The sequence below is a fragment of the Hyaena hyaena genome, unplaced genomic scaffold (assembly GCF_003009895.1).
Source record: "Hyaena hyaena isolate Hyena2069 unplaced genomic scaffold, ASM300989v1 scaffold_886, whole genome shotgun sequence".
NCBI lineage: Eukaryota > Metazoa > Chordata > Mammalia > Carnivora > Hyaenidae > Hyaena > Hyaena hyaena.
In genome coordinates, this window is record NW_024081520.1 from 277426 (window position 1) to 301764 (window position 24339).

The window sequence follows — 24339 nt, forward strand, 5'->3', positions numbered from 1 at the left end:
TCTGACTTGAGCCCCAGCTCAAGTCCTGCTCAGCCTGGCCCTTCCCGTGTCCTCAGAACCCCGGTGTAGATGCTGGAGGGAGAGGTCTGGTTCAGGAAAGAGAGAAGGCCCTTCCCTCCACCTCTGCCACCAGATGGGCCTGGAGGGTGGACCACAGCTGGCCTCCTGTGTCCACCGCATGGAGGATCCCAGAGGTGACCTCAGCCGAGTCCAGAGCAGGCGCCACAACCAATGACCCCGGGTACCCTCAGGAGTCCTCTGCAGGGACACACCCCATTGACCTTAGGGCAGCCAGGTCGGGCCGAGTGCTGCCTTCATAGCGTCAGGGCCTTGCAGGCTCATCAGGACGGAGAAGAGGCTCTCAACTCGATGGGGACTCCACAGCCCGACTGACTGCATGATCCGGGCCTCGCTGAGCTCCACACACAGCCCCGAGCCAGGGCCCCACGGATGCTGTCTGTCCCTCTTTCTCTTACCCTCCCTGTGTCTCTCTGCGGGGTCACCATCTCTGTCTCTCTGCTGTTACCCTCCTTCACGCACACCTGTGCCGTGACCCCGCAGTCCTGACACAGGCCCTAAGCTGGGAATGGGTGCCCCAACCATGACTCACACTCTCCCAGGCTGAACAGACAAGGTTGATGACAGTTCGGACCAGAGGGACGGGGGCCCCATTCCGGCAGGGGGAGGCTGACCAGCTCTGGAGCCTGCGAAGGACCGCAGGGTGAGCCGCGCTCTGGGCAGGCAGTGAGGCCGCGAGGTGGGCCAGCTGGGAACCGCCCGCCGGCGTCTCTGCTCCCGTGGTGAGGGCGGCGGTGCTGCACGCGCGGAGTGTGCACACACACTCTGTGGCCCTGTGAGGGCACACAGAGGACCTGGGCACTGAGGAGTAGTTCCCGGAAATGCAACCGGCCACAGCGAGGCAGGAGCTTGGCGGGAACTTCCACACGGCTGAGACAGATCCAGGAGGGAGCTCAGAAGGCACCTGGATGTGGCCACAGCCAGGATGGGGTCCGGGCACAGAGGAGGTGCGTGGTGGTGGTACTGGCAGTGGGGGTGCGTCCCGGGGAGCCAGGGTGAGGGGAAAGGCATCCCACCAACAACAGGTCAGCGCTCCGGACGTGTGTGTCTGGCCACAGCCAGGGCCTGGCCGTGGGACCCTGGCCAGCTGGCAGAGCAGCGGTGCAGCCCCTAGCTCGGCTCTCTGCGTGCTCCGGAAGTGCACTACCTTCCGGAAATCAGCCCCTTTGAGGCCAGGAAGCCTTGATCCACAGCAGGGCTGTGCCCAGGACCATATGACGCTGGGACTGAGATTCCCTGCCATGCAGTCGCTCCAGATGGCAGACAGGACACAGCCACCCTGCCCCTGCCTTCCCGGGAGCCCCTCCTGGGAGCCCCTTTGCCCTCTCCAGGGAGGCCTGGCCCCTGCTGAACCCCTCTGTGCCACGGAGGGGCCGTGGGGCAGTGTCCCGCTCGCACCCGGAGAGGGCCCCGGGGCCGCCTCCAGGACCTCCTGCAGCTGCTCTTCAGTCTGGGGTGGGGGTGCAGGGGCTGCTGGGAGGGGCCTCTGGCACAGACGCTGATCCGGAAACTTCAAATGCAAACTTAATACTTTCACACACTGAATGATCCAGCCCACGGTGCTGCCGTTTTCCTGCTGGATTTCATTACTACTTGAAGGGTAACAACGTGGGAAAAGCGGGAGCCACGTGAGGTGGAAAATCACAGTTGTCTTTCATCAGAGCTGGGGCAGGACCGGGGCTGGGAGCGCAGGGACCCTGTGTGCCTCCCTGATGCCGTGACCCCTCCCCTTGCCACCCTGGCAGGAAGTGCCCAGCCTGCTGCGGGCTCATCGCAGGGGCTCCGGGGAGTAAAGCTGGAGGTGCCGCCCAGCCAGGGTGCCCACTTGTCCCTCAGCCCCGTGTCCCGTCCTGGGTGCGGGTCACGCTTGCCTGGTCAGGGTCTTGTGATGAAACACACTTTCCTCCTGACCGTCTGTTTCCACAGAGGCCCTGCCCCCCAACAGAGGCTGCTCCTCAAGTTCCAGAGACAAGCGGGACCCCCGCCAGCAGCGCTGTGGACCCGCTTCCCCGAGGGGCTGGCCCAGGATCTGCGCTCGGAGCACAGCGATGGCACATCCGCTCTGCCTCACGCCCCAGGCCGCTGTCGCTGGCCGGGCCCCTTCCCCCAGCCCACGGTCACCTCCCTCGCCAGCCCCGTGCCCATCTGGCCGCTGACCGGCTCTGTCCTCGTCCCAGGCTCCGGTCGTTGTTCGAACAGCCTCGGCACAGGGGTCCGGCAGAGCGGTGGGGACTCTGAGTCCCCTGCAGGGTATTGTGTCGGAGCGGGGCAGGCATGCCTTTCAGACATGCTCAGAAAAGGGGGCGGTGCAGGGGCCGAGGGAAAGCGAGGAGGGGTCAGCAGCAGCGGTGAGGCCCCCTCTCTGCTCCTTGCCTGGAACAGCCCCCCTCTGTGCTCCAGCGTAAAACTATGTGGGCTTGGAGGTGGGATTCAGCCTTTCACTGGCTGCCGTGGGGCAGGGACAGCCCCGAGTGGGCGCAGGCAGGGGTGAGGTACAGGAGGCTTGGGGGAAGATGGGGCAGGGCTGAGTTTGCTCTCAGAGAGGCTGTGTTTCTGAAGGCCTCTACCCTCTGGACGTCCGGCCTCCAGCAGGGCCCCTGTGGGCTGGGCCTAGGTGCTCTTGGGTGGCCCTGGGGTAAGCGTGTCTGTGTCTGTCACACCAGTGTCTCTTCCGCAGTCACAGGCAAGGCAGACCCTGAAATGAAAGAAACGTCCAGGCTGCGCAAATGCCCTGGGGCATCTCTAAGTCTTGGGGGACATCTGGTCACATCCACTGCAGTTTAATGGTGACATCCATGCAGGTCCCATCCACATCTGCGAGCCCCTGACTTCCTCACCCATGGTCACTCCCTAGGGCCTGTCATGTGACCCTCAGAGAAAGATCTCCCTGAGCTGCAGACCAGCCATCATTGTTCTGTGAACACCACCCCCCGCCACTTCAGTAACTCTGCTCCACCCCAGTGTCCTCCTCCACCTTCCAAGAAGCCACCAGACTTGCCTTGGGGACCAAGGCCAGTGGGTCTCCCCCCTTTTTAAAAAATATTTATTTTGACAGAGAGAGCTGGGGAGGAGCAGTGAGAGAGAATCCCAGGCAGGCTCCACGCTATCAGTGCAGAGCCAGGTGTGGGACTTGAACCCACGAATTGTGACATCATGACCTGAGCTGAAAGAAATCAAGAGTTGGGTACTTAGCTGACTGGGCCACCCAGGCGCGCCCCAGTGGGTGCCTTTAACAGAACCTTCTTGGAGAGCCTGGGTGGCTCGGTTGAGCGTCTGACTTTGGCTCAGGTCATGATCTCACGGTTCGTGGGTTCGAGCCCCGCGTCGGGCTCTGTGCTGACTGCCAGCTCAGAGCCTGGAGCTGCTTCAGATTCTGTGTCTCCCTCTCTCTCTACCCTTCCCCCAATTGTCCTCTGTCTCTCAAAAAAAATCAAAAAAAAAAAGGACCTTCTTCCACACTGCACTTCTCAGCCCTGCCCTGAGGCCAGACTCAGCCCCTGCACACAGGACGCCCGTCTGAGTGGGCAAAGGGGTAGGGGTAGGGGTCACGCCACAGCAGTGGGGGTGCTGAGAGGGCCTGGGAGATCCAGGCTGTTCCCAGGGCCCCCTGGAGCCTGGTGGGGCAGCTCAGGGGCCTGGATTCCTTCAGACAGTGACCCTGATGCAGCCAGGACTCAGCCAGTCAACAACACTGCTGGCCCTCGGAGGTGGGTTTCAGGACGGAGATGCAGGTGCCCGAGAGTTCTGTGCGGCCGGCAGGGGCTGCCCGGCGGCTGAGGGATCCAGATGCGGTCATCACCACCCAGGAGTGGGTCCCCCTCTTTCCAGTGACACCCAGAGTCCAGTGAGGCCTGTGTGGGTTCTGCTGGGATGCTTCGTGCCCAGGACACCCTTCCTGGCTCACTTGGGGAAGGAGGCACAGGGCTTTCCTGGATCCCCCTTGCCTTCTGAGTCTTGGCCTCCTGGCTGTGCTTGGGTCCAGGAAGCGGGAAGGTCAGGTGGCTAACACCGGCAACACCACCACAGGGTGTGGCCCGAGGCCCCGGGAGGTGGGGGTGCAGGGGGTGGGGGTGGAGGCTTGCCCCAGCGGACACACAGCCGGGCCGGGGCTCCCCGCTGAAGACAGGGGGTCAGCATTCAGTGACTTCATGTCGGCGGCGTGCGATCAGCCTTTGTGGGGAGCACTTACACCCCAGCAAGCACCCAAACCAGGCTTTCTTCCCTTTGTTTTTCCCCCGTCAGCACCCACCACTTCAAAGGGCTCCCGCCTGGGCTGGAAGTGAACCCGACCAGCCCGGGTCACGTGCACCGCCTGCAGGAACCTCGGACCCACCAGCAAGGGGAGGAAGGACGAGGAGTGCCCCTCGACGGCAGAGTCCCAGTCACCCTCCGCCCCTCCGCCCACCCCTGGGACCAGCCCCAGGCGCGAGGGCCCAGCTTTGCCTGCCCACCCACGCGCTAACTGCAGTTGTTTCCGGGCACGGTTCTGGGCATCACGACAGGTGCTGTGAGGAAGGAGGCAAGGCTGCGTGCTCTCTCAGCTTCTATTCCAGAAGGAGCCGGTGCCCAGGAGACAGCAGATGGCAGTAAGTGCTGTGCGGAGAGATCAGCGCACAGACAAGGACAGAGACCCAAGGCTTTCGGAAGTCGATGTCTAGGCCTCGGGGCACATGTGGGCTTCAGGCTGCACTGGGCCAGTGTCGTGCAGATGGGTGCCGGGAAACCTGGGTGGGGGGCTGGCTGGGTTCCCAGAATGGAAACAGCCCCGAGTCCCGCGTGGGGGAGGGCGGCCGCACTGGCACACGCGTCCCCACAGCCAAACACCACCCCTCAGGTGCCAGGTGAGCATCTGGGAAGTGTGGCCCCTCCCTGGTCCAGGTCCCACCGTGGACAGCGCCCTGCCCTGGGTGACTGGGTGGCCTGTAAGCCTGGTGCCGTCCCTGCTGCTGGCAGGGGGACCCTCCAAACCTCCGCCCTGGGCCTGGTGTCCTGGCCTGCAGCCTGCCCAGGGCCTGGCTGAGGCTCTGGAAACATCTACTCCTACCATCCAGGAAGATGATCCTATACAGGCCCTGCCCCCACCCCGAGTGGCCAGCAGACGCGAGCGTAGGTCAGGGCCTGGGGCCGGAGCAGGTGTCCTCTCGTCCAGCGGCCCCTTAGCTGCCCATGTGCCCCACCCTGCCCAAGCTCTGGCTCCCCACGAAATCGTAGTCTCTTCCCCCAGGTGAGGCTCCTAGAGGCCCCCAGCCTGAGTCCTCCCCAAATCTACGTGACCCGAGCACATGGGCCCAGCCCACACTCACCCACTAGCAACATGGCCACGAGCACATCATGCTGCCTGACAGGCGGGGACGCGTGTGCCGGTGCAGCCGCCCTCCCCCACTCGGGACTCGAGATTGTTTCCATTCTGCCGGGAACCCGGCCGGCCCCCCACCCAGGTTTCCCAGCACTCATCTGCACGACTCTGAAGCCCACATGTGCCCTGAGGCCTGGCCTAGACATCGGCGAACGAAGCCTTGGCTGAAGCAGGTCAAACAGCGGACATGTCTGTGTCCCCAAACAGCTCCTTCCTCGTGTCTTTGCCCCCATCTCCCCCCTCCCCGCCCTGGCAGGCCCCAGGCCCTCTCCAGCTGCTGGGAAGGCGTGAGCAGAGCCCGAAGGGCACGTGTGGCCTCACCTTGCTGAGCTCGCTGTGGAAGGGGCTCACCTCCCCCCCACCCCGCCGGGGCGGCCCAGTGCCTGCTGGTTTGGGGACCATCTGTCAGTCGGGTTTTGCTGCTTCAGAGAACAGCTGAGGAAGACTTCACACAGACAACGGTTTGGATTTCCTGCCCGAGACCAAGGTGGCCAGATATGTGAGGTGTGGCAGGGGCGCTGGGCTGCACCCTGGCTCAGCCTCCAGCCGGTGGCAACCTAGGACTCACAGCAGAGCCCCTGCCCTTGAGGACAGGTGTCCAGTTTGCACTGACCGTCGGCCCCTGGCCGGTGCTGGCCTCGAACCCCCTGCAGGTGAGCCTGGAGCGGAGGCGTGTGACACACACGGGGTGTGGTGGGCAGGGAGCCTGCGGTGCGGTCGGGGAGGACTGAACGGAGGGCCAGACTCTGACGCCGACCTCTGCCCTTGTGGGCAGCTGACGGGCGGTCGTCCACTTGGCCCACTACCTGACCCTGTGCCCTCGGCACCCTAGAGGCCCCTTGCTAGCCCTCACCGATTTCCCAGGCCAGGCTGTACAGAGGCCATGGCTGGACCAGTGTCCACTAGGGTCAGCCCCACCAGGACAGGAGTGTGGACGCTGTGCCCTGGCCACGGGCCAGGCAGACCCGAGGTTGAAGGTGCAGCTCAGGGCTCGGGACAACGGAGCCGAGGGAGCCTGCTTGTGGAGCCTGGGCAAGGAGACAGACGCCCCAGGTAGGCAGCCTGGCTGAAGCTGAAGGTTCGGAGGGGTCACCCAGGGCAAAAGAGGCCAAGAGAGGGTGGTGGGGCTGTCAGGGGTGCTGGGCTGGCTGCGGTCGGATGCCCCCTCCCTGCCAGCCTGGGGCCCAGGCAGCTTGTCCAGCTTCCTGAAGAAAGTCCTTCAAAAAGACCATGGCAGGCAGGGGCGGCCCCTCTATTTCTGAGGCTGGTGTCTGGGCCGAGCCTGAGCTGGAGAAGAGTCGGGGTGTGGATCAGCTCTGTCTGTGTGAAGGGCACAGCAGAGCCTGGGGGCTCAGCACCAGAGCCCTCCTGCTGTCCAAGGGGTACCAGCCAGGGGACTGGACTCACACCACCCGGGGCCACCCCGTCCCTGCAAGGACATGACCCAGGGCCCTGACAGCTTCTGGGCCCAGATGCTCTGAGCACGTCCTCAGGAGCCCCGATCCCCAAGGAAAGGCCACTGTCCCGCTCGCGTGGGTGCTCAGCAGTGTGTGGCTGGGCAGATGGCACGTGGATGCGTGAGCCCACCTGCGCCCTGGCAAGGAGCCTGTGCCCAGGCCAACAGGGCACATGGAGCCACAAAGAGGCCAGCAGCTCCTTGACAGGTGACACACAATCCCGGGGGCCCGGAACCTGCTCCCAGGGACACATCCAAAGGCGAAAAATGTGTGCCCATGTCCAGGGCAGCGTCATTCACAATGGCCACAGGGCCAAAGAGCCCGACTCCCCTTGATGGTTAGATGAAGGTGTTTGTCCAAACAACAGTACTATCAGCCCGAGAAAGAAACCAAATCCTAATACTCCTACAACGTGGATCAGCCTCCGGCATCCTGCTGTCCAGAGGACCCCTCTCCTGCACTGAGGGGCAGTGCTGTGCACCTCTGCCCTGGGGGTCACCAGTGAGCTCGGTCTCAACAACAGGACTCGGTTGCTCCCGGAGAGCCGTCTGTCCACCCCCAAGGAGACGGCGTCTGACCTGGGGAAGCGCGTGCTGCACCCTGACTTGTGCAGAAACACGTTGTCTTGAGAACGGAGAAGCCCGGATACGCCGACTACAGGCCGCCGGGGCTCTCCGTGCTTCCACCTCTGGGACCCCATGACACCCAGCCCAGCCAGACTGAGAGACGCCTCCCACTGCTTGGTGGGGAGGTGGGGGGGTCTTCCTCCACAAAGGGCCCATCCAGCAGGGGTGCACAGGGCAGGTGCCAAGCTGCAGGATGAGATCCTGTCCAGGCCTTACTGCCCAGGAGGCGGTCCTGGCCTAAGCGCGGGGACCACAGAGCTCAGCTGGACACCAGGGGCCTTGGTAACAGAGCCAACACCAGACATGATGTACAAGCATCCTTGTGTGTGCAAGTGTCCCTGTGTGTGCACGTGTCCGTGTGTGTGCAAGCGTCCCTGTGTGCGCATGCCATCTGTCCCTGTGTACAAGCGTCCCTGTGCATGCACGTGTCCGTGTGTACATGCATTCCTGTGTGTGCACGTGTCCCTGTGTGTGCACAGGTCCTTGTGCGTATACGTGTCCCTGTGTGTGCAAGCTTCCGTGTGTACATGTGTCTGTGTGCACAAGCTTCCCTGTGTGCACATGCGTCTCTGTGCATGTGTCCCTGTGTGCACGTCCTTATGTGGACAAGTGTCCGTGTGTATACGTGTCCCTGTGTGTGCACACGCGTGTGTGCACAAGCGTCCCTGTGTGTATGCGTCCCTGTGTGTCTTTGCTCTGCCCTCCTGGTGGCCAAGCTGCTTTGTGTGAGGAAGACGACTTGACGACTTGTCATGGCTCAGCCTGCCCGTCACCTGGGGGTGGGGGCTGCAGAGCCTGATAGGGTCCAATCTGGCAGTAGTGACGGGACTGAGGGTCCCTCTTGGGCCCGGGGTTCTCAAGCCCACAGTCCTGGGTGGGGGTGCGTCTCACGGGATCATCCGCAGACCCAGGGACACAGGCCTGAGGCTCTGATGTTCACCCTGCAGGGTAGCATCTCAAGGTTTGAGGGATGGGGCGCCTGGGTGGCTCAGTCGGGTAAGCACCTGACTTCGGCTCAGGCCATGGTCTCACGGTTCGTGGGTTCGAGCCCCGCGTCGGGCTCTGTGCTGACAGCTCAGAGCCTGGAGCTGCTTCTGATTCTGTGTCTCCCTCTCTCTCTGCCCCTTCCCTGCTCATGCTGTCTCTCTCTCTCAAAAATGAATAAAACATTAAAAAAATTTAAAAAAGGTTTGAAGAAGACCCTATAGTGAGTGGACTGGGCCTCATGGCAGCTGGGGCAGGAAGGTCCGGCTGGGCCATGGGGACCCACAGCAAAGCAGGGACCCCACGTCACTCCAGGGCCCTGTAGACCCTACGGGATCTACCCTGCGTCCCCCCAAGGCCTCCGTTTCAGGGACCCCAGGCAGAGTGGCCAGGGCAGGTGAAAGCTGGAGGAGGTGCTCAGCTGAGCTGGACCCCACCCCTTGGAAAAGCCCCCAGACTCGGCCACACAGGGTGGGCGCTCGTTAAGTGTTTGCTGAATAATAGTATTTATTTCCCACAAAGAGGCATTTGCCAGGAATCAGGCAGGGGCAGGATTTAAGGCTGTTTTCTGCACCGGAGCCAAGAACACAGGCCACGCTGCCGGAGGGTGGGCCCAGCCGTGGCCGGGAGACACGGAAGGCTTCTCCGGCCTGTACTACGGGGAACTGCAGGGACACCAACCGCAAGCGACGTTCAGCAGGTGCTGGCAGGAAGGAGGACGCGTCACTAGGTACAGAAATGAAACTACTTTCTCAAGATGCCAGACCTGACGCCCTGGCCGGGACCCCAGGGATGGGCAAACTGGCAGCTGAGTGAAAGGGCAATGCCTGCCGTCAGGGAGCAGGCAGGGAGGGGTGAGGCGGCTGGGGGGGCGGCGTGGGGGCGTACCGTGTGGGTCACACGCCCAGCAGTCATGTGCCTCCACGGCCCCTGAGGACGCTGGTCACTGGGGATATCACAGGCATGCCGGGGGTGGGGGCATTCTCTGCAGACCCTGGGGGGGTGCGATGGGGTCCTGGGTTTACAGACGGGGGCAGCCTGGGAACCCTGGGGCAGCGACCCAAATGCCTCTCCCACCCTGCCCCCGGGGCCCATGGAGGTCTGGCTCCTGACTACACTCCTCACTGGCCCCACTGTGGACGTGCCGGGTCCCTGGAGTGGCCCCCACACTGGGTCCAGGGTCTGTAGGGTAAGAGCTCTGTGAGCCAAGTAGAAACCTCTGGAAAGTCACCCCAAAACAGTAAATAAGGGCCGGTACCAAAGACAGAGAGGGCATCAGGCCAGGGACTGGGGGTGGGTGGGCTCCCACAGCCCCCTGGAGGGCGGTGGAAGCTGGGGCGGGGCTCTGGATTCAAAGCAACTCTGATGTGAAATCTCTAAAGCTATTTAGGTCGCTCGTTATTTTTTAAAGGAGCTGGAAGCTAAAAATAGCAGCAAACCCGTAACAAATGCAGAGTTCTTATTCTCCGAACACTGGGACGCTGCCTGCACCAGCCTGCGTCAGTCGCTCAGCACCAAGGGCTCGTGTGGCCCATGGTCACCTCCACAGAGGGGCAGCGGCGGAGCCCAGGGGTCAGAAGGCAGGGGACTCACAGCCCCTGGTGTGGTCCTGCTGGCTGCAGGTCAAAGGCCAGAGCCTCTCCCTCTGCACCCTCAGAGCCCTGGGCACCACCCCCTTGGGCCCCTGCCCCACCCAACGCCCACAGGGGCCCCCAGCTGCAGTGACGACGGCAGTGGAAGGTGGGCTCTGAGCGCCCGACTACCTGGGGACGTCGGTGCTGGGCTCCCGGCAGCCCCGCTGTGGCCCCTGCAGTGTTGTTTAGAGGCTCACACGGACGCCTCTGTGACCAGAGGTTCAAGTCCACACCAACTCACTTGTCCCACTCGAGGGATGGGCGGGACAGGGGCTGCCTCTCTCCGGTCCGCGCCCCTCTCGTGACAGGTCCTGAGATGGCCCTCAGTTCTGTCCAGCATCACACTGCACTCCGGGAGCCACGCTGAACGAAGAAGGGAGCGCACAGAGGCCAGCGGTGCCGACTGGCCGGGGGGCGGCCGCGCAGGAGCAGAGCAGGACACCCCCAGGGGCTGTGAGGTCCCCTCTGACCGAAGCTTCATGCTGGTGCGCACCACCCGAGCCCACACACCATGGAGACCACACCTGTGCAGCCGTGGCAGCCACGTCTCTGCCACGTGAGGCTGGGCACCCGACTCTTCTCCAATGAGCTTTTCATGAAAAGAAAGCAACCGCTCTGAATTCCCCAAGCAATAGTGTCCAAAGGCCCCATGCCCGTCCCCCTGAGAGAGGGGACCCAGCGGGACACGGGGGTGGGTTGGCATGGCCTTCTGTCTGGGCCGCATGCAGTGCTCACGGCGAGGCCCGCCGGCGGGGCTCCTGCGCAGCATCCCCAGGGTCAGAGCGGAGACCCGCCACACGTGGGCATGGCTGCAGAGGCCACACGGCGCCAAGACAAGCATCATCAGAAAATAGTTTAATTATGTACAAGCGGCTGCCGGGCTGCTCACACGCAGGAGTCAGCGTCCACGGGCAGGACGCTGAGCAGCGTGCTCTCCCGTGAGCAGGGGCTCTCAAGGCAACTGCCACTGTTCAAAATGACACGAATCACAAACTGTGACAATCGTGGGGGGGAATGTCATCAACACGTTTCCTTCAGGACCAGAAAAAGAAAAGGAGAATCGGAGGCTTTGGAATGCTTTCTCTCCTCGCGCCGGGGAGCGGCGTCTGTTCCGGACCCACCAGCAGCGGTGCGCACTACGACGTGGGTGCCGCCACGCGAGCCCATGCCGTCACGGCCACGGACAGGACCCTCCAGGTGAGCTCAGCAGCTTCCGGCTCCATGAGCCACATGTGTAGCCCCGGCCACCGTGGGACTAGAAGAGGGGCCGGGAGCCCTGGCTCTCGAACTCGGCCCAAGCGTCGTTCAGCTCCATGAAGATCATCCTGGCGTGCTGCTCGTGCGGCTGGCCCGCGGCCTGAGGGACCGGGCCACGCGGTGAGGAGGCCGCGGACCTGCTCCCAGCCGCCCCCCGCCCCCGACCTGCTCCCGCGCCCCCCACCGGCGCTCACCTTGTCTGGGTGGACGGCCAGTACAGCTCGGCGGTACTGTTTTTTCACCTGCCCGGGGGTCACCAGGTCGGCCATGCCCACGGGGGCCCAGCGGCTCTCGCCGTCCCACAGCACGGTATGCAGGGTGGACAGCAGCGCACGGATGTTCCTCTCCTTGCCCTCCGTCCACTCCAGGAGCTGCGGGACGGGACGCTCAGGGGCTGTTCAGTGCAGCTCAGGGCCTCTGCCCGCCAAGCCGCTGGCCATCATCCCCAGGGCTCCACACCCGGTCCCCCACACGGGGCAAGGCTCTACCATGAATCGTGAGGCCCAGACACAGACACAACGCCCCCGTTTCTGTGCTGACTCCACCCAGGATGACTGACACCACTCCCGGGGCCCGAGCACAAACCACACAGAGCCCGGTGACCTTGCTGTCAGCGGGACAAACAGAGACAACCACCCGTTGTGGCCCTGCCTGCTCAAGGGTCCCAGCGCCCAGTGAGGCCTGGCCCCTGGGTGCGCTCTCAGAGGCGCACAGCGAGCCTGCCCTGCACAGAGGACGCACCCAGACCACTTGGCAGCGCTGCGTCTCACAGCCAGCCATGCCCAGCACATGGCCCTCGTCACCCCAGGAGCCCTGAGCTGCTCTCCCCTGGGCCAGGCTTGGTGCCGGGCCGGCCTGTTGGCCTGACGGCACTGAGGACGCTCGGCCTTCTGGCCAGGCCTCCAGGAGTAAGGCACCTAATCCTCACCCCAAACACTTCCAACAAGTCAAATGCGCCTAAACAGAAGCTGCCGTCTCTGCAAGCACGTTGGACCAAAGACCCTTCTGTGTCTGAGAGTCGGGGGCCTCACGAGGGGGCTGCTGACTGGCTCAGGGTGAAGGCCAATTATGCCCGCAGCCCCAGGGGCGCCCACAATGCCCTCACCTTCAGCTTGAGTGGGTCTGTGTCTCGGGCCTGCTCCTGCCTCCGCATCTCAGCCATGGTCCTGGGCCCCTTCCGGTCAGACTTGGAGGAAAATCCCTGATCGGACAGCAGGTCCTCAAAGTCGCTCTCAGACACTCGTGGCTTCTGACCTAGGGGAGAACAGAGGCTTGGCAAAGGCGCCCTGCCCGGACGCACACAGTGGGGAGATCGGGGAGGGTGCGGAGCTGCAGCAACACTCGGAGAAAACCAGTCAGGATGGCTCCATCCCTCAGAAGGGCCCCATGAACACAGCCCACGGCCTGCACAACCGTTTCCAGCTCACCCACCCTTAAGGCTCCCAGGACAGTCATCTCCGTCACCTCCTGGTGTCAACACAGATGTGCTGTCCCCATGACAAACACGGCGGCCAGGCCCGGGACAGAAGGCTCCCGGAGAGCGTGGGCCTGGCCATCGTGTCCTGGCCCTGTGACCACAGCCTCCCTGCAGGCTGCCTGGCCCATGCCGGCCTGGAAACAAGAGGAACGGACATGGGACCCCCACAGTAGCCCCCGCTGAGCAAGCACAGACATGGGCCCCACTGAACACTTTTTCCCAGGACAGGCTGTTGGAGAAACAAAGCAGGATTTTGCTGTAACTACTTCCCGGCCAACCCGGAAAAGCCTCACACGAGAGAGAGGGCGAACTCACCGAAGCTGGGGGTGCGGAAGCCCCTCTCCTCTCGACCGCCAATCACACTCAGATTGGCGGCGTAGTTAGGCCTTGGCTGTGCACAGGCTTTGGGGGGTGGCTTGGCTTGGGGGGGCCACGGGGTGCTCTGGGCCGGGGGCCGACTTGTCTGCTGCCAGGAACTGCCACCGGAGGGAGGGGGTGCGGTTTTGGGGCCGAAACTCCCAGGAGCAAATCCAGCAGGTGAGCCTGGGGAGACAGTTCACAGCAGGTGAGTGTCACTGCGACAGCTGCCTGGTCCCTGAAGTCGCCGCGGGTGGGGCAGTGCTGTTTCCAGCACTTGAAGTCCACACACACACTGGAAAAACGAGCACTCTGAAACGAATACTCAGGTCAGAGGCCAGGACGGGGCGGATGTCAAGGTGACCCCCACAGCTGGATGGTCCACAAAAGGCTGGGAGACGGGGACAAGCGTGAGGACAAGCACTGCTTCCCTCACTTATTTTGAACCAGGTCAAACCAGACGGCCAGGCCACACGACGGGCCCCAGGCACCTGGCACCTTCCCCCAGAGCCCCCAGGTCCCAGCTCACACAACTGGGCTGCACCAGACCGGCTGCCCAGCACGTGCCAGCTGGGGTGCACACGAGCGTGTGCGTGCGGTTACCACGTGCACAGATGGGGACACTCCTCTACTCTCCGTCTCCAGGACTGTTAGTTCAAGAATATTCTAGAAATGGAATCAGAGAGTAGGTGAGCTCTGCAGGTGGTGTTCTCACTTGGACCTGTTCCTTCCTGCTGACTGGCCCACGGGAGGGCCTCAGGGCTGGCTCCGGTTTTTGGCAGTTCCAAACGAGGCTGCTGCGAACACTGCGCACAAAATTCTGTCCTTTCTCTGGGATGAAGGGCATCTGCTCCCGACCAACTCTTCTCCAGAGGGGCTGTGCCGTCTCACGTCCCCGCAGCCTCTACACTGGCGGCCTTGTCACGACCCTCCCATTTTTCCAAGTGGATGGGTTTCGGTCTTTGCTGTTCTCTTGTATCCTAGCTGTGAGTTCTAGGTCAAATATGTGGCCCAAAACTGTTCCTCCTGCATCTGTAGCTGATCTTTCTGTCTTTCAGCAAAGACGACCTTGTTTTGATGAAGTCCAAGGTTATCATTTTCTCTTTGTGGCTTGTGGTCTATGAGACAGGTAAGCTGAACCCTAGGCCCCAAAGATACATTTTCTCCTACTGGCTCTGTTGTCTCTCACAAATCTACGACCACTCCTGAGCCCCCTGGTATGGGGACACGAGACTTAGGGCGAGTTTCTGCCTGTGGAGGCCCCATTGCCCCAGCACCATCTGCGGGTAGCCAGGCGCCTCTGGCGAAAACCAGCTGGGCCCACACGTGTGGGTCCACGTGTGGGTCCTGCTCCGTTCGGCTCTGACACCAGGCGGTGCTGACTTCAGCAGCTACGAGGAAGCCTGAAGCCGGGGGGAGGGATGCCTCCCACACTGTTCTCCATTACAGAAATACTTCAGTCACTCAGGTCCCCCCGACTCTGCAGACAAGTGTTACTATGCGCTCACCCATGGCTCCAGAAATCCTCAGCGGGCTTCCTGGAAAGAAAGCGTGTGCTCCGGCCGCAGACCCGAGTGCGCTGCGCCTCCCCACGCGCCCCTGCTGCGCTCGCCGGGCCCACACCCATGAACCCCAGAACTTGAGCCCACGCTGTTCATAAGGAGAGCCTCTCCTGTTGACGGGCTCGAGGCCAGCCCCTGCGTGGCCCACGATGGCGTGGACTCCGCTACCTGGCCGTGGCATGGCAGACAGCCTCGTGCTCCTGGAACAGACCCTCCGTGGCGGTGGCTACCTGGCCGTGGCATGGCAGACAGCCTCGTGCTCCTGGAACAGACCCTCCGTGGCGGTGGTGCGCAGCTCGTTCTGAGCGACGACAGGCTCTCTTTGCCTAAGCTGTGCTGCACACGTCTGCCTGAGTTCACTGAGGGACACTCTCCACACGCATCTTTTCTTCTGCGGACCCTGGATTTGGGGGCCAGGGTAATGCCAGCTTCCTAAGACCCACTGGAAGGCATCCCATCCTCTTCCTGTTTCCTGGAAGATGCCGTGTGGACTGGATGAATTCCTTATACGTCTGGTAAAACTCCCCAGAGTCCCTGGAAGGGTACTGTCAACTCTGAACTCGTTGTCTCCACAGTCACAGAGCCGTCCCAGCGATGGGCTCCGTGCCAGCTGGGTTCTGCTGGTGGCCGGCACCCTCCAGAGCCTTCTGGCCTGCAGGGGCCCTCCACCTCATTCCTGTTATCATCCTTCCCAACTTGTCTTCGTAGAGCTTTGTCTTTTCACTGATCTTACGGATTTTTGAATTTTCTTCATCTTTTCAAAGAAAGAGACTTCTGTTCGCTCAGGGTTCTGTTTCACAGATTTAGGCACTTTCATCACATCCTCGCTTCGTTTTGTTTCGCGTTTATTTTGCTGTCTTTTCAAACATCCGTGGGGCGAGTCACGACATGGCTGAGAGGGTCTCTGGTGCCCGGAGCCCATGTGCTGCCTGTGCATGCGAGCCCCTCACTTCGGGATCCCACACCTTCTCCTTCCACCCAGCTGCTCCGTGTCCTCACTGGCCCTGCGTGGCTCAGTGTCTAAGTGTTTGAAGACCGAACGGTTATGCCGTGGTCGCTGGTTCCCAGTCCGTGTGGTCAGGGAACAACTGTGCTCTCTGTGGTGTTGCCCCTTCACACGTGCCAAGCTTTGCTTATGAAGGCCCGGATGCACCCGGAGAAGGTGGGTGCTCTGTGCTGTTGGAGCCAAGCGCGTGAACGTCCTGGGGCCCTCCAGGCCGCGGACGCTTCCAGCTCCTCCATCGCTGTGCTGACCTCACGTCCAGCTGCTCTGTCATCTGTCACGGAGGATCTGGTGTCTGCAACTAGAGTCTGAGTCTGTCAGTTTCTCCTTCCCAACCGTCAGCTTTCCTCAGGATGCCCTGCTTTCCGGGTGTGTGTGACAAAGGGTCTGGGGTCACAGTGCAGACCTGAACGCTGGGCTCCATCCCAAGAATGGGTCACTGGGGACCTGAGAGGTCCTTCCCCCCAAACAGGACTCAGGGCCACACAAGAGGCTCTAGGCCACCCACCCGTTGTGTGAGTGGCCTGGTACACAGGCCACACAGGGGCAGACGGCCAAGGGCAAACTCGAGCTCCAGGAATGCCCTCAGAGAGACAATGCAACCTGAACACCAGGAATGTGCTAGAACAAAACTGCTCAAAGAAGGAAAGCCACGGGGATTCAACAAGACAGACACAGAATGAGCCCCCAACATGGCAGAGACACAGGCAGCGGGGGGTCCTGAAGACCCAATGGGCATCACAAGAAGGGAGCAAGTACAAGCACATTTGAGGCACCAGGGGTTTTCCTAGCGCTGTGGAGCCTCGCGCTCCACACCAAAGCGATGCTGTGCCAGGCACCGGGAGAGCTGTAGGGGCAGCCACCGCGCCCCAGGAGAGGAGCGCAGCCCCGAGGCCTCATTGCCAAGCCTGGAGTTCCAGCCTCCAGCCAACCCGCAAGGGATGAGGGGCCGCTCAGACACTCATGGTCTCCGTGCCCCACGCACGTCTGGAGGAGCCAGAGGGACCCGAGGACACACGTTCCGGGCCCAGATGCCGGGTGGGGCCCACATGTGCCTGCTGCCTACTGGTGTTGGCTGGATTCACAAGCACCCGCAGCAGGCACAGCCGGAGACAGGCTGCACCCTCCTGCCAGAGGGGCTCGGGCAGGGCTCTGGCCCCTCACCCCCGACGGTCGGGCACGTCACCTTGGAGGCCGGAACTGAGGTCACCGAGGTCTGCAAATGGGTCCAGGCTCTGAGACTTGGTCCAGCCGGCCGGGGGGCCAGGAGGAGCAGGCTGGCCTCCAGGAGAGAAGAAAGGACCTGGAGAAAGGTGGAGAGCTCAATGACAAGGGGCACCCTCGGGGCGCTCTTGAGGCCGCGCCCGGCTAGAGTCAGCGCCCTCCCCAGCTCACGACGTGGCCCTGCGTGCAGCCACAGCTGCCTCCTCTGACTCCTGTTACTCTGCTCCCGTGACCCCACTTCCCAGAATCCGCGGACGAGTGACCGCGCTGCACAACGACCCTCACAACAGTCAGCACTGGAGGCCCTCTAGCTGTCAGATGCCGCGGAATCTGGACGAGTTAGCACCGTAAGCCCCACGATGGAACGTCATAGTCATCACAAATGACGGCTGCTTGTATGTAAAGAATTCTTACAGTAAAAAAAACCCTTGAACTCTCTCTATATATACATATAGAACTAAAAACACGCAAAGCGGGGCGCCTGGGTGGCTCAGTCAGTTAAACCTCTAACTTCGGCTCAGGTCGCTGCGTTGGGCTCTGTGCTGACAGCTCGGAGCCTAGAGCCTGCTTCCCACTCTGTGTCTCCTCTCTCTGCCCCTCCCCTGCTCATGTTTTGTCTCCCTCTCCAAAACAAATAAACGTTTAAAAAAAAAAAAAGAATATCTCATCTGGAGAGGACCCTAAAATCATGCGAAGAAACAGCTGATGTCCTTTACAAAGAAGAAATGCAAATTAAGAGAACAATGCATCAAACTGGCAACCAGGGTGAGAGCCTCAGGCTGGGGACTGCTCCTGGGCAAACAGTACCCGAAAGGGGACACGGGTTGTGGCTCTTGACAGCAACTCACTACTGGAACGTTCCCAACAAGACAGAATCCCAGACACACGAAAAGACACAGACACACAGAGAACGGGGCACACACCTTCAGGACGCACAGGAGCCACAGCAGACGAGACACCCCCAGGGAACGCTATGGGGACCGCTCGCAGCAGCAACCGGGCACCGCCTCCCATCAAGCCCTCCCGGCCCACACGCCGCATGAGACACAAAGACACCAGAGCCCAGTGGGGGCCCCCCTGAGAACTGGGCTCGTACCTTCACCAGCGGGGGCAGGGGCCGGAGCCTCGGCCCAGGCCTCCCACCCTCCCAGCAGATCCGGGTGGCTGGCCGAGGCTGTCATCTTGCTGGGCTCTGCTGGTAAACTCCCTGGAAAGAGAGCAGTACTGTCTGGGGTGCCCCCTGGTCGGGGCAGGCAGCCACGAGCCCCTCTCTGGGAGGCCGGGAGGACACCCTCTGTCCCCCCTCGCGTGTGAGCAGCAGGCTGGGAACAGAGCTGGCCCTGCAGCGGCCCCTGAGGCACTGCTGGCAGAGCGAGGCCCCAGGCAGGGCAGGGCTCTCGAATTCCCAGGGTCCCCAGGGAGCTGCACTGGGCTCAGCCCACACGGATGGGCTGCTTTCTTCCTCAGAGTCTCGAGGACACACCATGTGGTCGCACACCTTGCCAAGTAGACGATGGGATCACCAGTTCATGGAGCGACAACGATGAGGTCTTCAAAGGCCTCCCCACCCCGTGGCCACACGTATTCCCAGACATGTGCTGGAGCCCCCAGACCGGCCTTCAACCCCCCCCTGAAGCCCTGCAGAGTGCACGGGCTGGACACCCGCAGACTGTCCCTGTCCCAGGGGAGGAAGGAGCTGTGGCAACCCAGGGTCCACAGCGGGGGACGGCGCTGCCCACCCTCCAGGCCTCGACCTTGGCACTTACCCAGGTTCAGGAAGTCGGTGCTGCAGGCTGGGGGCGGGGCGCTGTGGGTGGAGGGGAAGGAGACGGGAGTGGCAGCAGGAGGTTCTGAACTAAGAAATTCACCAAAGAGGTCGGGCTTGGAGCAGGACTGGGTGTCTGGACCAGATGGCAGAAGGAGAGGATCAAACGGGTCGGCTGCAGAAGGACACCCAGAAAGCGGGCGGAGGTGAGGCTCTGCGTAAGCGCCTTTGGCCCAAAACATCAGACACAAGGCTGAGCAAGTCGCAGCCAGACCTGGGCTGAGGCCGCAGCGTCCTCCGTAAGAAGGCCCTGCACAGCCCGAGGCCCTCGCCTGAGACTTTTCTCGGAGAGGAAGCCCGTGAGAGAGGAGGCTGGCGGTCCTGGGACGGGGGTGTCGAGGGGCCTCAAGAGTCCGACCCTCAGAGCAGCTGCCTCAGGCCATCTCGCCCTGGGCTGCTCCCCCAGTGGGTGGCTGAGGGCCAGGACACTGACCACCCCCCCACCCCGGGTCCATTCTCAGGGGCTCCTCCCAGGTAACTTTGATAGCCAGGCCAAACGACTAAAACCGTACAATCCTCTGCTCCCCACGGGATGGAACCACGTACCGGCCACAGCCGGCCCTTCTCGGGGTGGGTTCTGGGCGCTCACGGAAGGGGCCGGGGTTTCGAAGAGCAGGGGGGCATCTCCGCCCAGCAGATCGCCTGGGGGGACCTCCGGGGCGGTGTCAGGGGCCCCCAGCAGGCGGCTGAGCAGGTCGGCGTTGCTGGGGGCCGCCCCACAGGCCTGCACCGGGGGTGTCGGCCCCGCCCCGGAGTGCAGGCCCAGGAGGTCAACACTGTCCTCCTGCAGCACAGGCTCGTGTGGCGAGGCCGCGTCAAAGATCAGCTCTTGCTCTTGCACCCTCCCTGCTGGGCCTGCGGTGTCCTCCTCAGCTGCGTCCCTGCTCTCAGCTGAGGGCGTGGCCGCCTCCTCGTCAGAAAGCTCGCTCCCGCCTGCATCCGCGGCTGGGGCTGGAGCGCTCTCCTTGGCAACGTTACTTTCTGGACCCGTCTCTGTGTCTTTCTCCTCTGAAAAGAACAGCACAGGCTGCCGTGGCCGGAAGGGGGAGGGGAGGGGACGGGATGGCAGGTCGAAGCCATGTAGCAGCCCGGGGGGAAAGGGTTAGGAAAGAGATGAGCAAAGTGGGCACTCAGCGCACCCCGCCAGACACCTCTGCCACCGGCCCAGCCGCTGCTGGTGCCCACACATACCATGCCAGTCCAGCGTGTGGAGGAAGTGGCTGGTGTCTGTGCTACTGCTCTGTGGTGAATCAGACTCCGTGGGCTCGGCATCCGGAGACCCCGCCTCGGCGTCGTACTGAGCGGTGGAGCCGGGCTGCCGGGGGAGCTCCGGCTTCCCTGCCAAGGAGAAAGCACGTGTCAGGAACCCGGCCCAAACGCCACTGCCCCCACAGTAGCACAGCCATAGCGTCGGCTGCCCAATTCCAAACCACTGGGGGTCGTGTGCTGACAACCAGAGGGCCTGGTCTGCGAAAAGCCCAAGGTCAGCTCAGACATGCACGCCACGCGTGCAGACACCCATGCCTCTCAGGGATGCAGCTGCCCTCATGCATGGGGACGGAGAGCATGCAGACCGAGGACTCGAAGACGACCGTGATGGAGTCGGCAGCCAAGAGGGTGGGCCCTGCCTGTACCCATGTGAGGGTGTGGGGAGAGCCTCGACTTCTTCCAGGAAGCTAACCTCCCTCTCTGCGCAAGCGACTCAGAGCTGCCTCTCCCAGCAGAGCCATGGTGACCCCCGGGGCAGGGCTGCGAGGGCCTGAGGGCCCTGGCGTCTGGGAGCGGTCTGGCCACCTGAGTCCCCCAGGTGGGGCTGCGTCGGAAGGGTCTTGGGTGGGGGCTTTGGGCCTCCCTACGCCCCGCCCACAGCCTGATAGGGGACGGGGGCAGGCCCTGCAGGGCAGATGTCAGAGCGGCCCGGCGGTGTGTTTGGACAGCAAGGGTCTCAGGCGGGGTGTTTGGACACAAGGGTCTCAGGCGGGGTGTTTGGACACAAGGGTCTCAGGCCGGGTGTTTGGAAAGCAAGGGTCTCAGGCCGGGTGTTTGGACACAAGGGTCTCAGGCGGGGTGTTTGGACGCAAGGGTCTCAGGCCGGGTGTTTGGACAGCAAGGGTCTCAGGCCGGGTGTTTGGACACAAGGGTCTCAGGCCGGGTGTTTGGACAGCAAGGGTCTCAGGCCGGGTGTTTGGACACAAGGGTCTCAGGCGGGGTGTTTGGACGCAAGGGTCTCAGGCCGGGTGTTTGGACAGCAAGGGTCTCAGGCCGGGTGTTTGGACAGCAAGGGTCTCAGGCCGGGTGTCTGGACAGCAAGGGTCTCAGGCCGGGTGTCTGGACAGCAAGGGTCTCAGGCCGGGTGTTTGGACAGCAAGGGTCTCAGGCCGGGTGTTTGGACAGCAAGGGTCTCAGGCCGGGTGTTTGGAAAGCAAGGGTCTCAGGCCGGGTGTCTGGACGCAAGGGTCTCAGGCCGGGTGTTTGGACAGCAAGGGTCTCAGGCCGGGTGTTTGGAAAGCAAGGGTCTCAGGCCGGGTGTCTGGACGCAAGGGTCTCAGGCCGGGTGTCTGGACGCAAGGGTCTCAGGCCGGGTGTCTGGACAGCAAGGGTCTCAGGCAGTGTGTTTGGACACAAGGGTCTCAGGCCGGGTGTTTGGACACAAGGGTCTCAGGCTGGGTGTTTGGACAGCAGGGGTCTCACCAAATTTAGACAGAATGTCCTGCTGCTCTTCTCGGCTGGAAAACAGGATTTTGGGGTTTAGCCCCCTCATGCTTGTGCTCTCCCAGGGTGGGGCCTCCCGGCTGGGCCGGTCTCTGGGCTCCACCTCCACCTCCAGGTTCACTTGGAACAAATCCGGGTATTTCTCCTGAATGTCACACGCATCCAGGTCATACCTGCGATTGGAGGCCAGATGCCAGTTAGGAAGGACCTCTGCGGGTCAGGGGCCCCATGGTCACCAGAAAGCGAACACAGACAGGCACAGGATGCGTCCGTGGGGTCCGTGGCTTCCAGGTCACTGAACCCCGACTGCGGGCTCTGCGCCTTCTAGGGAGCTCCGGGATCTCTCCCCGCACTTCCCAAGACCATGTGTGACAACATTTCCACAGACCCCGTGGAGAAGCCCAGTCCCCAGCTGGGCAGCAGGCTCCCAGCTCCGTCTTACGTCACCAGGCAGCTCTGTGCACTGCTGACTGTTTCAACGTCACCAAAACAACGCAAGGACAAAAACACCAGAGAACACAGAGAAGGGGTGGTGGGTCCCCCAGGGACCCATGCGTGGAAGGAGAGGCCCTGTGGTCCTCTGCGGTGTCCGTGCAACACCTACGACCACACACGAAACAGCCACTGAGCAGTAGGGCCGTGGACACGAGGGCTGTGGTCAGTTTGGGTGGAAAAGCTGTGGCAGACGGTGAGGCTGACTCCCACGGAATAAACCAAGCGAGCAGGCGAGATGCTGATGTGCAACGTCGCTGGTTCTGGTCCTTCCCACCTTTGCGTGAAGGGAGGCAGCACAACGGCGTGGCGCTGCTCCTCCTGCAGGGGCAACGTGGGCTCAGGACAGTGGCTGCCGTGCCACAGGCCCTCCTCAGGCCACAGCGCCCTCTGTCTACTGGTCGGCTTGTTCTGGCCCAGGCCTCCCGTGCGCTTCCTTCCTAAGTCGGGCCACGACAAGGAGACGCAGTCCACCCTGTGGCCAGGCAGGAGCAGCTAGCACGCGAGCCGCCGTGGTGAGCCCAGAGGCAGCAATGCCAGCAAGGACCACAGGAGACCTAGACCCCGTCCACAAGGGAGGGAGGAGGGAGCGCCTCACTGCCGCAGGCTCAGCTCCAGGGGCAACAGGGCCATGAGGGCAGCTCTGGGGGCCACATTGGTGGCCGCCCATCCCCCCTCCCCACCCTGGCTGGCCCCCGGAGACGACCTCAGGGCCTGGGCCTGCCCTGATCACACAGCAGGCCAGTGAGGGAACAATGAGGGTCTGTGAGCAGGGCCAGGACCCCCAGGGCCCTGTGCTTCAGGAGGGCATGAAGGCCCAGGGGGCTGTCCCCGGGGGCTGACTATAGTCCTGCCCACGTAAGCACACCGGGACCATCCCTCAGTCACAGGGCCTCCTGGAAGACAGACCCACTCAGGTTTATCTGACAGTGGGTCCTGCTAAGACCATTCCAAGTTCTTGTCCCAAACTATCCTTTTTCAAACAGCCTCTCTGCACAGAGACTCCTGCCCACAGAAGACACACCCTTTCCTGCACAAGTCACACAATTCGAGAACCCTGGAAGCATAACACGCACACAGTGAGGCACAGATCTGAGTGCAGCTCAGTAAGGCTCTGCCCAGATACCAGAACGTTCCAGCCTCCAAGGAGGTCCCTAGGCCTCTCCAGGCTACGCACTCAGAGGCGGCCATTCCCTGGGCCCCTGGCACCCAGAGGGTCAGAGCCGAGTCCTCCCTGGACTGAGGGCTAGGTCCTAATACTCCCTGTTCACTGGGTAGGAAACAGGCACAGGGTCTAGGCCACTTCAGGTGGAGATTTCCAGAACCCCCCGCCCCGTTCCTCCTCCTCTTGGTCTGGAGCAGCACATGTGTGTGTGTGCACGTGCGGGCACGCCTGCATGAGGCAAAGGGGGAACAGGAGCTGCAATCCAGATGCCCGCGTGCAGCCCCGTTCAGCTGTATGAACACCCCCGCCCCCCACAGAGGCCGGGACGCCCGCAGTGCTGGGGGCCAGGCATCCACGTGCTGTCCCGGCGGGGGACCTCAGAGAGCACGACTACAGAGCCCTGGGTGAGACAAGACGCTTACCCCCGACTCTACGCATTTCTGTTTCTGTCCCTCGCCCCAGACGACGCCCTTAACGCCCTCCACCTTCCAAGTGGAGCACAGCGCTCCGCACGCGTCAGGGGCTCGAGGTTTGAAAGCAACACACACCCGTTCACCTGACTACACCATATCCAGTGTGGGCATGGCTGCGTTCTAACAAGAACTGCAAAGGGCCAGTCCCAGCCACAGAGGCGCACAGTGGCAGCTGCCACGGCCCAAGAGGTGCCACATATCGGACACTGGGCCACGCTCGGCGGGTGGGCGGGGGGACCCAAGACTGGAGTTGTGTGGCAGCCCAGCCACCACGCACGGACTGTATCGTCCTGCCCGTGTCCAGTGCACAGAGTTCAGTGCTGCGGGGTGCACAGCGGGGGGCGGGGGGCCTCCGTGCACCTGACTGTCCTGACCTCTCCCACATGTGACCCCCACATACTTTGCAAATTTCACGGTGGTTGCATTCCGAGGCACAAAGCCGGTGTGGAACTGGATCTGGAACATCTTCATGGATGCCACCTGCAGAGAGAACACAGGGGACCCTGAAGCTGGGGAGGGGACACCAGACCCTCACATTGCAGACACACACTTCACGGGGCAGCCCCGAAGCCATAGCCCAGTGGACTCCCCGCGCAGACAGCACCCCACAGTGTGGCTAGCGGCCCCTCTGTCTCGGGCCACACGAGGTGGGGATCC

General features: G+C 62.6%; 1 protein-coding gene across 3 annotated transcripts in view; it reads right to left on the reverse strand.

The window, feature by feature from the left end:
* Positions 1-10975: 10975 nt before the first annotated feature.
* The window catches only part of GAK (cyclin G associated kinase), a 53072-nt gene continuing 39708 nt past the window's right edge, over positions 10976-24339 (reverse strand). For 2 of the 3 annotated variants that reach the window (XM_039220350.1, XM_039220352.1), the window contains 11 exons: positions 24083-24162; positions 21532-21725; positions 20032-20178; positions 19387-19848; positions 18782-19006; positions 18112-18222; positions 16978-17094; positions 13185-13412; positions 12498-12646; positions 11587-11763; positions 10976-11492 (listed from right to left, as the gene is read on the reverse strand). In XM_039220350.1, coding sequence (XP_039076281.1) covers positions 11391-11492; positions 11587-11763; positions 12498-12646; positions 13185-13412; positions 16978-17094; positions 18112-18222; positions 18782-19006; positions 19387-19848; positions 20032-20178; positions 21532-21725; positions 24083-24162 — 1992 coding nt within the window. In that variant the 3' untranslated portion in view covers positions 10976-11390. The remainder of the gene's footprint in view (positions 11493-11586; positions 11764-12497; positions 12647-13184; positions 13413-16977; positions 17095-18111; positions 18223-18781; positions 19007-19386; positions 19849-20031; positions 20179-21531; positions 21726-24082; positions 24163-24339) is intronic. The other variant, XM_039220351.1, reaches the window with a different exon arrangement.